Source organism: Electrona antarctica (assembly GCF_951216825.1).
Source record: "Electrona antarctica genome assembly, contig: scaffold_559, whole genome shotgun sequence".
Lineage (NCBI taxonomy): Eukaryota > Metazoa > Chordata > Actinopteri > Myctophiformes > Myctophidae > Electrona > Electrona antarctica.
The window spans coordinates 30647-45000 of NW_027637673.1; the positions used below are offsets into that span (position 1 = coordinate 30647).

Below are 14354 nucleotides of genomic sequence, written 5' to 3' on the forward strand. Positions count from 1 at the left end.
CCATCTGGGAACTCTCAGGCAGACTTGATGCCCGGCCACAAAACGGCCTGGCCAATCAGCAGCAGCTTCTAGCAGCTTCTAGCAGCAGCTTTTAGCTTCTAGCTGCTGCTGATGATTCTCTCTGCTGCCCCATCTGGCGGAGTCAGGTTAACTCACACACACACACACACACACACCGTCAAGCACTGGGTTTGGGGACATTGGCTCTCTCAATTTCTTTTTTATAATACAGTATACATTCAAGTCTATATTTTGATACATTTCATGGGCACCAAGTCATATCAAAACAATGTATTTGGATGTGTTTTTTATCAAAACTGTGTTTCTTCATAATAGGTTTTTGAGATACATGCATGAATAGACAAGGTACTGGTAAGACTATGTAAACATGGTATATATCAAAATGTGCGTTAGAATGTCTAATTTTACCCCAAAAAAGAATTGAGTTTATATGATGTTCCAATTCACAGCTATGGGGACTTTTAGCTGGATAGGTCAGATTGATCATGACTGACCATGCTATTTATAGATGGCAAAATATCTACAGTGGTACATGTGAGAAACTTTTTATTTTATTTTAATTGAACTAGACAACTCACCCTTTAAAATGAGATATTGCATGGCTATATATGTACGATATGTACGCCCAGCAGAAAAAAAGTTATTTAGAAAATAAAACTTCAACCGTTGTCCTAGAAACACTACCCAGTGTAAATGCAGGCTCTTTTAAATGGCTTCAAACACAAAAACTAAACATTTTATCAACTCAGTTAATTTTTTTCCTGGAAGCAGACAAGTCAAGCTTTCTCTGAAGGTCTTTCGTTGTCACACATTCACAACAGAGAATTTTCAATAAATCATTCAAAAACGGGATTATGCCATAGAGAAGTCTACCTACTATATAGAAATCCTTGAAACTCTCAAAGAGTTAAAAGGGAATCATTTCCACTCACATCCTTCTTTAAGGGAATCATTTCCACTCACATCCTTCTTTAAGGGAATCATTTCCACTCACATCCTTCTTTAAAAGGGAATCATTTCCACTCACATCCTTCTTTTAAGGGAATCATTTCCACTCACATCCTTCTTTAAAAGGGAATCATTTCCACTCACATCCTTCTTTAAAAGGGAATCATTTCCACTCACATCCTTCTTTAAGGGAATCATTTCCACTCACATCCTTCTTTAAGGGGATCATTTCCACTCACATCCTTCTTTAACAGGGAATCATTTCCACTCACATCCTTCTTTTAAGGGAATCATTTCCACTCACATCCTTCTTTAAAGGGAATCATTTCCACTCACATCCTTCTTTAAGGGAATCATTTCCCCCTTAGAAGAGCAATGACGCCAATTGGCGTCAAGTAATGACATTCCGGACGAGAGCAATGACGCCAATTGGCGTCTTTCTCGTTTTGTATTAATCTAAACATATTAATATGCTCCGGAGCGCTGTTTAAATTCCTGAGCTTATATTTCAACTCCATTACCCAGAAAACCCGTGTCACGTGACACACGTGTATGCTTTCCTATTGGAAACTGACGCCCAGCCCCCAGTGAACAGGGGGTTGGTTGACTCCTCCGAGGTGGGAACTGGAGGAAGAGTTTTTCAGCCAGGTTTGCAGTCACCGCAAAAAAAAACAATCTGAAAAATGATCCATCCGTGTCCAGTGGCATTCTCCAGTCCCAGAACGTTGTCCGGGCTGCAACATCCACCCTCGCCGATTACACGTGTGCAATGTTTTTTCTTCTCCCCACCGGAGTTACCACCAAGGCTGATGCCTTCGCTAAAAGGTAATTTTATTGTATTCGAAAATGCCCTAATATGACATGTCTAGTAAGACGATCCCTATATTTGGCCCGAGCCGACCTAGTGCTGATATCAGATAGATGTGGTAGAACCATATATGGATAGATCTAACTGGTTTAGTCATCGTGACAGGCAAATACAAATAGATGCTTGTATGTATAAGTAGTATCACGATAAAATAATATGGCGACGTTAGAATGAAACACCAATGAGTGATCGCGGGTAATGTAGCTAGCTGCCCATGGTATATCCAGCACCATCGCGTCACCACATTCCACTGGCTGTTGGCTGGTACTGGCTATTTGCCGGGCCACAAGCCCGGGCAATAGCCAGTACCAATGTTGCTGGGTGATTGCGACGCAATGGTGCTGGATATACCCTGGGCAGCTAGCTACATTACCCGCGATCACTCATTGGTGTTTCATTCTAACGTCGCCATATTATTTTATCGTGATACTACTTATACAAGCATCCATTTGTATTTGTCATGCCACGACGGCCCACAAAGACACTGCACAATAAAATCATTTGATCTCTAGCAGCCGGGTAAAACACCATGTAATAGTAGCATGCACTGACTACAGCTAAAATGTTTATTTATTTTTATATATTTAGAACTGAGGAGGAGGATGAAGGAGGAGGAGGAGGATGAAGAGTCAAGACTGCGATGGCGTTCTCCGACACTGAACCGGATTCTTTTTTTTATTTAGCCTACTCACACATAACCTGACTCCGCCAGATGGGGCAGCAGAGAGTACACTGGGTTCCCCCCTCCTGCTCCCATCTGGGAACTCTCAGGCAGACTTGATGCCCGGCCACAAAACGGCCTGGCCAATCAGCAGCAGCTTCTAGCAGCTTCTAGCAGCAGCTTTTAGCTTCTAGCTGCTGCTGATGATTCTCTCTGCTGCCCCATCTGGCGGAGTCAGGTTAACTCACACACACACACACACACACACCGTCAAGCACTGGGTTTGGGGACATTGGCTCTCTCAATTTCTTTTTTATAATACAGTATACATTCAAGTCTATATTTTGATACATTTCATGGGCACCAAGTCATATCAAAACAATGTATTTGGATGTGTTTTTTATCAAAACTGTGTTTCTTCATAATAGGTTTTTGAGATACATGCATGAATAGACAAGGTACTGGTAAGACTATGTAAACATGGTATATATCAAAATGTGCGTTAGAATGTCTAATTTTACCCCAAAAAAGAATTGAGTTTATATGATGTTCCAATTCACAGCTATGGGGACTTTTAGCTGGATAGGTCAGATTGATCATGACTGACCATGCTATTTATAGATGGCAAAATATCTACAGTGGTACATGTGAGAAACTTTTTATTTTATTTTAATTGAACTAGACAACTCACCCTTTAAAATGAGATATTGCATGGCTATATATGTACGATATGTACGCCCAGCAGAAAAAAAGTTATTTAGAAAATAAAACTTCAACCGTTGTCCTAGAAACACTACCCAGTGTAAATGCAGGCTCTTTTAAATGGCTTCAAACACAAAAACTAAACATTTTATCAACTCAGTTAATTTTTTTCCTGGAAGCAGACAAGTCAAGCTTTCTCTGAAGGTCTTTCGTTGTCACACATTCACAACAGAGAATTTTCAATAAATCATTCAAAAACGGGATTATGCCATAGAGAAGTCTACCTACTATATAGAAATCCTTGAAACTCTCAAAGAGTTAAAAGGGAATCATTTCCACTCACATCCTTCTTTAAAAGGGAATCATTTCCACTCACATCCTTCTTTAAAAGGGAATCATTTCCACTCACATCCTTCTTTAAAAGGGAATCATTTCCACTCACATCCTTCTTTAAGGGAATCCTTTCCACTCACATCCTTCTTTAAAAGGGAATCATTTCCACTCACATCCTTCTTTAAAAGGGAATCATTTCCACTCACATCCTTCTTTAAGGGAATCATTTCCACTCACATCCTTCTTTAAAGGGAATCATTTCCACTCACATCCTTCTTTAAGGGAATCATTTCCACTCACATCCTTCTTTAAGGGAATCATTTCCACTCACATCCTTCTTTAAGGGAATCATTTCCACTCACATCCTTCTTTAAAAGGGAATCATTTCCACTCACATCCTTCTTTAAGGGAATCATTTCCACTCACATCCTTCTTTAAGGGAATCATTTCCACTCACATCCTTCTTTAAGGGAAACATTTCCACTCACATCCTTCTTTAACAGGGAATCATTTTCACTCACATCCTTCTTTAAGGGAACCATTTCCACTCACATCCTTCTTTAAGGGAATCATTTCCACTCACATCCTTCTTTAAAAGGGAATCATTTCCAATCACATCCTTCTTTAAGGGAATCATTTCCACTCACATCCTTCTTTAAAAGGGAATCATTTCCACTCACATCCTTCTTTAAGGGAATCATTTCCACTCACATCCTTCTTTAAGGGAATCATTTCCACTCACATCCTTCTTTAACAGGGAAACATTTCCACTCACATCCTTCTTTAAGGGAATCATTTCCACTCACATCCTTCTTTAAAAGGGAATCATTTCCACTCACATCCTTCTTTAAAGGGAATCCTTTCCACTCACATCCTTCTTTAAGGGAATCATTTCCACTCACATCCTTCTTTAAAGGGAATCATTTCCACTCACATCCTTCTTTAAAAGGGAATCATTTCCACTCACATCCTTCTTTAAGGGAATCATTTCCACTCACATCCTTCTTTAAAAGGGAATCATTTCCACTCACATCCTTCTTTAAGGGAATCATTTCCACTCACATCCTTCTTTAAGGGAATCATTTCCACTCACATCCTTTAAGGGAATCATTTCCACTCACATCCTTCTTTAAAGGGAATCATTTCCACTCACATCCTTCTTTAAAGGGAATCATTTCCACTCACATCCTTCTTTAAGGGAATCATTTCCACTCACATCCTTCTTTAAAGGGAATCATTTCCACTCACATCCTTCTTTAAGGGAATCATTTCCACTCACATCCTTCTTTAAAAGGGAATCATTTCCACTCACATCCTTTAAGGGAATCATTTCCACTCACATCCTTCTTTAAAGGGAATCATTTCCACTCACATCCTTCTTTAAGGGAATCATTTCCACTCACATCCTTCTTTAAGGGAATCATTTCCACTCACATCCTTCTTTAAGGGAATCATTTCCACTCACATCCTTCTTTAAGGGAATCATTTCCACTCACATCCTTCTTTAAAAGGGAATCATTTCCACTCACATCCTTCTTTTAAGGGAATCATTTCCACTCACATCCTTCTTTAAAAGGGAATCATTTCCACTCACATCCTTCTTTAAAAGGGAATCATTTCCACTCACATCCTTCTTTAAGGGAATCATTTCCACTCACATCCTTCTTTAAGGGAATCATTTCCACTCACATCCTTCTTTAACAGGGAATCATTTCCACTCACATCCTTCTTTTAAGGGAATCATTTCCACTCACATCCTTCTTTAAAGGGAATCATTTCCACTCACATCCTTCTTTAAGGGAATCATTTCCCCCTTAGAAGAGCAATGACGCCAATTGGCGTCAAGTAATGACATTCCGGACGAGAGCAATGACGCCAATTGGCGTCTTTCTCGTTTTGTATTAATCTAAACATATTAATATGCTCCGGAGCGCTGTTTAAATTCCTGAGCTTATATTTCAACTCCATTACCCAGAAAACCCGTGTCACGTGACACACGTGTATGCTTTCCTATTGGAAACTGACGCCCAGCCCCCAGTGAACAGGGGGTTGGTTGACTCCTCCGAGGTGGGAACTGGAGGAAGAGTTTTTCAGCCAGGTTTGCAGTCACCGCAAAAAAAAACAATCTGAAAAATGATCCATCCGTGTCCAGTGGCATTCTCCAGTCCCAGAACGTTGTCCGGGCTGCAACATCCACCCTCGCCGATTACACGTGTGCAATGTTTTTTCTTCTCCCCACCGGAGTTACCACCAAGGCTGATGCCTTCGCTAAAAGGTAATTTTATTGTATTCGAAAATGCCCTAATATGACATGTCTAGTAAGACGATCCCTATATTTGGCCCGAGCCGACCTAGTGCTGATATCAGATAGATGTGGTAGAACCATATATGGATAGATCTAACTGGTTTAGTCATCGTGACAGGCAAATACAAATAGATGCTTGTATGTATAAGTAGTATCACGATAAAATAATATGGCGACGTTAGAATGAAACACCAATGAGTGATCGCGGGTAATGTAGCTAGCTGCCCATGGTATATCCAGCACCATCGCGTCACCACATTCCACTGGCTGTTGGCTGGTACTGGCTATTTGCCGGGCCACAAGCCCGGGCAATAGCCAGTACCAATGTTGCTGGGTGATTGCGACGCAATGGTGCTGGATATACCCTGGGCAGCTAGCTACATTACCCGCGATCACTCATTGGTGTTTCATTCTAACGTCGCCATATTATTTTATCGTGATACTACTTATACAAGCATCCATTTGTATTTGTCATGCCACGACGGCCCACAAAGACACTGCACAATAAAATCATTTGATCTCTAGCAGCCGGGTAAAACACCATGTAATAGTAGCATGCACTGACTACAGCTAAAATGTTTATTTATTTTTATATATTTAGAACTGAGGAGGAGGATGAAGGAGGAGGAGGAGGATGAAGAGTCAAGACTGCGATGGCGTTCTCCGACACTGAACCGGATTCTTTTTTTTATTTAGCCTACTCACACATAACCTGACTCCGCCAGATGGGGCAGCAGAGAGTACACTGGGTTCCCCCCTCCTGCTCCCATCTGGGAACTCTCAGGCAGACTTGATGCCCGGCCACAAAACGGCCTGGCCAATCAGCAGCAGCTTCTAGCAGCTTCTAGCAGCAGCTTTTAGCTTCTAGCTGCTGCTGATGATTCTCTCTGCTGCCCCATCTGGCGGAGTCAGGTTAACTCACACACACACACACACACACCGTCAAGCACTGGGTTTGGGGACATTGGCTCTCTCAATTTCTTTTTTATAATACAGTATACATTCAAGTCTATATTTTGATACATTTCATGGGCACCAAGTCATATCAAAACAATGTATTTGGATGTGTTTTTTTATCAAAACTGTGTTTCTTCATAATAGGTTTTTGAGATACATGCATGAATAGACAAGGTACTGGTAAGACTATGTAAACATGGTATATATCAAAATGTGCGTTAGAATGTCTAATTTTACCCCAAAAAAGAATTGAGTTTATATGATGTTCCAATTCACAGCTATGGGGACTTTTAGCTGGATAGGTCAGATTGATCATGACTGACCATGCTATTTATAGATGGCAAAATATCTACAGTGGTACATGTGAGAAACTTTTTATTTTATTTTAATTGAACTAGACAACTCACCCTTTAAAATGAGATATTGCATGGCTATATATGTACGATATGTACGCCCAGCAGAAAAAAAGTTATTTAGAAAATCAAACTTCAACCGTTGTCCTAGAAACACTACCCAGTGTAAATGCAGGCTCTTTTAAATGGCTTCAAACACAAGGGAATCATTTCCACTCACATCCTTCTTTAAGGGAATCATTTCCACTCACATCCTTCTTTAAGGGAATCATTTCCACTCACATCCTTCTTTAAGGGAATCATTTCCACTCACATCCTTCTTTAAGGGAATCATTTCCACTCACATCCTTCTTTAACAGGGAATCATTTCCACTCACATCCTTCTTTTAAGGGAATCATTTCCACTCACATCCTTCTTTAAAGGGAATCATTTCCACTCACATCCTTCTTTAAGGGAATCATTTCCACTCACATCCTTCTTTAAGGGAATCATTTCCACTCACATCCTTCTTTAAGGGAATCATTTCCACTCACATCCTTCTTTAAAGGGAATCATTTCCACTCACATCCTTCTTTAAGGGAATCATTTCCACTCACATCCTTCTTTAAAGGGAATCATTTCCACTCACATCCTTCTTTAAGGGAATCATTTCCACTCGCATCCTTCTTTAAAGGGAATCATTTCCACTCACATCCTTCTTTAAGGGAATCATTTCCACTCAGATCCTTATTTAAAGGGAATCATTTCCACTCACATCCTTCTTTAAGGGAATCATTTCCACTCACATCCTTCTTTAAGGGAATCATTTCCACTCACATCCTTCTTTAAAGGGAATCATTTCCACTCACATCCTTCTTTAAGGGAATCATTTCCACTCACATCCTTCTTTAAGGGAATCATTTCCACTCACATCCTTCTTTAAGGGAATCATTTCCACTCACATCCTTCTTTAAAAGGGAATCATTTCCACTCACATCCTTCTTTAAGGGAATCATTTCCACTCACATCCTTCTTTAAGGGAATCATTTCCACTCACATCCTTCTTTAAGGGAAACATTTCCACTCACATCCTTCTTTAACAGGGAATCATTTTCACTCACATCCTTCTTTAAGGGAATCATTTCCACTCACATCCTTCTTTAAGGGAATCATTTCCACTCACATCCTTCTTTAAAAGGGAATCATTTCCAATCACATCCTTCTTTAAGGGAATCATTTCCACTCACATCCTTCTTTAAAAAGGAATCATTTCCACTCACATCCTTCTTTAAGGGAATCATTTCCACTCACATCCTTCTTTAAGGGAATCATTTCCACCACATCCTTCTTTAAGGGAATCATTTCCACTCACATCCTTCTTTAAGGGAATCATTTCCACTCACATCCTTCTTTAAAAGGGAATCATTTCCACTCACATCCTTCTTTAAAGGGAATCCTTTCCACTCACATCCTTCTTTAAGGGAATCATTTCAACTCACATCCTTCTTTAAAGGGAATCATTTCCACTCACATCCTTCTTTAAAAGGGAATCATTTCCACTCACATCCTTCTTTAAGGGAATCATTTCCACTCACATCCTTCTTTAAAAGGGAATCATTTCCACTCACATCCTTCTTTAAAAGGGAATCATTTCCACTCACATCCTTCTTTAAGGGAATCATTTCCACTCACATCCTTCTTTAAGGGAATCATTTCCACTCACATCCTTTAAGGGAATCATTTCCACTCACATCCTTCTTTAAAGGGAATCATTTCCACTCACATCCTTCTTTAAGGGAATCATTTCCACTCACATCCTTCTTTAAAGGGAATCATTTCCACTCACATCCTTCTTTAAGGGAATCATTTCCACTCACATCCTTCTTTAAAAGGGAATCATTTCCACTCACATCCTTTAAGGGAATCATTTCCACTCACATCCTTCTTTAAAGGGAATCATTTCCACTCACATCCTTCTTTAAGGGAATCATTTCCACTCACATCCTTCTTTAAGGGAATCATTTCCACTCACATCCTTCTTTAAGGGAATCATTTCCACTCACATCCTTCTTTAAAGGGAATCATTTCCACTCACATCCTTCTTTAAGGGAATCATTTCCACTCACATCCTTATTTAAAGGGAATCATTTCCACTCACATCCTTCTTTAAGGGAATCATTTCCACTCACATCCTTCTTTAAGGGAATCATTTCCACTCACATCCTTCTTTAACAGGGAATCATTTCCACTCACATCCTTCTTTAACAGGGAATCATTTCCACTCACATCCTTCTTTAAGGGAATCATTTCCACTCACATCCTTCTTTAAGGGAATCATTTCCACTCACATCCTTCTTTAAGGGAATCATTTCCACTCACATCCTTCTTTAAAAGGGAATCATTTCCACTCACATCCTTTAAGGGAATCATTTCCACTCACATCCTTCTTTAAAGGGAATCATTTCCACTCACATCCTTCTTTAAGGGAATCATTTCCACTCACATCCTTCTTTAAGGGAATCATTTCCACTCACATCCTTCTTTAAGGGAATCATTTCCACTCACATCCTTCTTTAAAGGGAATCATTTCCACTCACATCCTTCTTTAAGGGAATCATTTCCACTCACATCCTTATTTAAAGGGAATCATTTCCACTCACATCCTTCTTTAAGGGAATCATTTCCACTCACATCCTTCTTTAAGGGAATCATTTCCACTCACATCCTTCTTTAACAGGGAATCATTTCCACTCACATCCTTCTTTAACAGGGAATCATTTCCACTCACATCCTTCTTTAACAGGGAATCATTTCCACTCACATCCTTCTTTTAAGGGAATCATTTCCACTCACATCCTTCTTTAAAAGGGAATCATTTCCACTCACATCCTTCTTTAAGGGAATCATTTCCACTCACATCCTTCTTTAACAGGGAATCATTTCCACTCACATCCTTCTTTTAAGGGAATCATTTCCACTCACATCCTTCTTTAAAGGGAATCATTTCCACTCACATCCTTCTTTAAGGGAATCATTTCCCCCTTAGAAGAGCAATGACGCCAATTGGCGTCAAGTAATGACATTCCGGACGAGAGCAATGACGCCAATTGGCGTCTTTCTCGTTTTGTATTAATCTAAACATATTAATATGCTCCGGAGCGCTGTTTAAATTCCTGAGCTTATATTTCAACTCCATTACCCAGAAAACCCGTGTCACGTGACACACGTGTATGCTTTCCTATTGGAAACTGACGCCCAGCCCCCAGTGAACAGGGGGTTGGTTGACTCCTCTGAGGTGGGAACTGGAGGAAGAGTTTTTCAGCCAGGTTTGCAGTCACCGCAAAAAAAATCAATCTGAAAAATTATCCATCCGTGTCCAGTGCTTCAAATATACTCTAAGGTCCAGTGGCATTCTCCAGTCCCAGACCGTTGGCCGGGCTGCAACATCCACCCTCGCCGATTACACGTGTGCAATGTTTTTTCTTCTCCCCACCGGAGTTACCACCAAGGCTGATGCCTTCGCTAAAAGGTAATTTTATTGTATTCGAAAATGCCCTAATATGACATGTCTAGTAAGACGATCCCTATATTTGGCCCGAGCCGACCTAGTGCTGATATCAGATAGATGTGGTAGAACCATATTTGGATAGATCTAACTGGTTTAGTCATCGTGACAGGCAAATACAAATAGATGCTTGTATGTATAAGTAGTATCACGATAAAATAATATGGCGACGTTAGAATGAAACACCAATGAGTGATCGCGGGTAATGTAGCTAGCTGCCCATGGTATATCCAGCACCATCGCGTCACCACATTCCACTGGCTGTTGGCTGGTACTGGCTATTTGCCGGACCACAAGCCCGGGCAATAGCCAGTACCAATGTTGCTGGGTGATTGCGACGCAATGGTGCTGGATATACCCTGGGCAGCTAGCTACATTACCCGCGATCACTCATTGGTGTTTCATTCTAACGTCGCCATATTATTTTATCGTGATACTACTTATACAAGCATCCATTTGTATTTGTCATGCCACGACGGCCCACAAAGACACTGCACAATAAAATCATTTGATCGCTAGCAGCCGGGTAAAACACCATGTAATAGTAGCATGCACTGACTACAGCTAAAATGTTTATTTATTTTTATATATTTAGAACTGAGGAGGAGGATGAAGGAGGAGGATGAAGAGTCAAGACTGCGATGGCGTTCTCCGACACTGAACCGGATTCTTTTTTTTATTTAGCCTACTCACACATAACCTGACTCCGCCAGATGGGGCAGCAGAGAGTACACTGGGTTCCCCCCTCCTGCTCCCATCTGGGAACTCTCAGGCAGACTTGATGCCCGGCCACAAAACGGCCTGGCCAATCAGCAGCAGCTTCTAGCAGCTTCTAGCAGCAGCTTTTAGCTTCTAGGTTAACTCACACACACACACACACACACACACCGTCAAGCACTGGGTTTGGGGACATTGGCTCTGATCCATAGCTCTAAATGCGCATTTAGAGCTATCGATCAGAGCTATGGGAGGAGTAACTGTTTTGTATCTAGGCCTATTTCTTTTCTGTAATATTTATAATTTTATTATGTTAGTAGTCATAAAAAATAAAAGACGCTTTTACAATTAGTTAGACCTTTCATGGCTATTTTGTTCACTATTGTGAGGTTTATTGTATATGACTAAGCAAGTTTCAACTGTGATTTACTCTGTAACGGTAGATGGTAATAACTCAATTTCTTTTTTATAATACAGTATACATTCAAGTCTATATTTTGATACATTTCATGGGCACCAAGTCATATCAAAACAATGTACTTGGATGTGTTTTTTATCAAAACTGTGTTTCTTCATAATAGGTTTTTGAGATACATGCATGAATAGACAAGGTACTGGTAAGACTATTGTAGCGACCCTCCAGGGATAAAGACAGAGACTTGGGGGAGGGCTGGGGTTTGATGGGGGGAGGAGGTGCCTAGTTCAGGTATGCAGTGATAGGTGAGGCTGAGAGGGGGTTAAACAATGGAGAAAGGTGGTTGGTGAAGAGGAGAAGGCGCGAAGAGGAAGGAGGAAGTGACACAGGGGGAAGAGAGTGAGAAGCCTAGACTGAGACAGACAGAGCAGCCTCTTTGTTATTTTCGGCACCCTCCCAACCCAGTTGTTAGCCTGTATTAAAAGGGCAATAGAACCCGGTTCTCTGGTTTAAACGATACTCCTGTTTCCTCCCTTTATTTTCTGAGTTAGTGAGTCAGCTTGAGGGACCGTAAACGCTACACTATGTAAACATGGTATATATCAAAATGTGCGTTAGAATGTCTAATTTTACCCCAAAAAAGAATTGAGTTTATATGATGTTCCAATTCACAGCTATGGGGACTTTTAGCTGGATAGGTCAGATTGATCATGACTGACCATGCTATTTATAGATGGCAAAATATCTACAGTGGTACATGTGAGAAACTTTTTATTTTATTGAACTAGACAACTCACCCTTTAAAATGAGATATTGCATGGCTATATATGTACGATATGTACGCCCAGCAGAAAAAAAGTTATTTAGAAAATAAAACTTCAACCGTTGTCCTAGAAACACTACCCAGTGTAAATGCAGGCTCTTTTAAATGGCTTCAAACACAAAAACTAAACATTTTATCAACTCAGTTAATTTTTTTCCTGGAAGCAGACAAGTCAAGCTTTCTCTGAAGGTCTTTCGTTGTCACACATTCACAACAGAGAATTTTCAATAAATCATTCAAAAACGGGATTATGCCATAGAGAAGTCTACCTACTATATAGAAATCCTTGAAACTCTCAAAGAGTTAAAAGGGAATCATTTCCACTCACATCCTTCCTGCTCGTCCTCCGTTTGAACGAAGTCCGCCTTTTCCTCCTCGACGTCTTAAAGGAGCTCTGGAACGCACACACACACACACACACACACACACACACACACACACACACACACACACACACACACACACACACACACACACACACACACACACACACACACACACACACACACACACACACACACGGACACAATTGTTTGTCAATTGTCATTCTGAAGGCAACTAGAAGCTAGATTAATTGCGGTGTGCGTGCGTGCGTGTGTGCGTGTGCGTGCGTGCGTGCGTGCGTGCGTGCGTGCGTGCGTGCGTGCGTGCGTGCGTGCGTGCGTGCGTGCGTGCGTGCGTGCGTACCTGAGGTCTCCTGACTTTAAGGATCCAGGAAGGCGGGACTATGACCCCGGCGTGCGCGCCCAGAGAACACGCCTCCTCGATCTGATGCAGCATGAAGCACGTCACCTTGTTGTGGAACTGGGGAGGAAAGGGTTAAAACATGACGTCACCTTGTTGTGGAACTGGGGAGGAAAGGGTTAAAACATGACGTCACCTTGTTGTGGAACTGGGGAGGAAAGGGTTAAAACATGACGTCACCTTGTTGTGGAACTGGGGAGGAAAGGGTTAAAACATGACGTCACCTTGTTGTGGAACTGGGGAGGAAAGGGTTAAAACATGACGTCACCTTGTTGTGGAACTGGGGAGGAAAGGGTTAAAACATGACGTCACCTTGTTGTGGAACTGGGGAGGAAAGGGTTAAAACATGACGTCACCTTGTTGTGGAACTGGGGAGGAAAGGGTTAAAACATGACGTCACCTTGTTGTGGAACTGGGGAGGAAAGGGTTAAAACATGACGTCACCTTGTTGTGGAACTGGGGAGGAAAGGGTTAAAACATGACGTCACCTTGTTGTGGAACTGGGGAGGAAAGGGTTAAAACATGACGTCACCTTGTTGTGGAACTGGGGAGGAAAGGGTTAAAACATGACGTCACCTTGTTGTGGAACTGGGGAGGAAAGGGTTAAAACATGACGTCACCTTGTTGTGGAACTGGGGAGGAAGGAGTTAACCAATTTAGACCTGAGGCCGATTCAGATTTTACGGGGGCCATTTTCGAATTGCAGCCGTCCGTAGGTGCCCTTTGAGAGCAGTTTTGAAGGAGTCAAGGGATTCACATGTCTTAATGACTGTTGGTAGGGCGTTCCACATTTTGGTGGCATAGGAGCGAAAATAATTGAGTCCCTTGTTTGTGCCGAATCTGGGTTGTACATGGTTCGTTGCACTCCCTCTGGTGTTGTGGGTGTGGACTTCGTTGACATTAAGGAAGTATCTAGACAGGTACATGGGTATCTTAGTGAAGTATCTAGACAGGTACATGGG

At 41.3% G+C, this 14354-nt stretch overlaps 1 protein-coding gene across 1 annotated transcript in view; it reads right to left on the reverse strand.

The window, feature by feature from the left end:
• The window catches only part of LOC306918730 (diacylglycerol kinase iota-like), a gene marked incomplete at both ends in the record, with an annotated part of 54018 nt that overhangs the window by 25346 nt on the left and 14318 nt on the right, over nucleotides 1-14354 (reverse strand). Inside the window, 2 exons of the mRNA XM_079531598.1 lie at nucleotides 12977-13042; nucleotides 13336-13452. Coding sequence (XP_079387724.1) covers nucleotides 12977-13042; nucleotides 13336-13452 — 183 coding nt within the window. The remainder of the gene's footprint in view (nucleotides 1-12976; nucleotides 13043-13335; nucleotides 13453-14354) is intronic.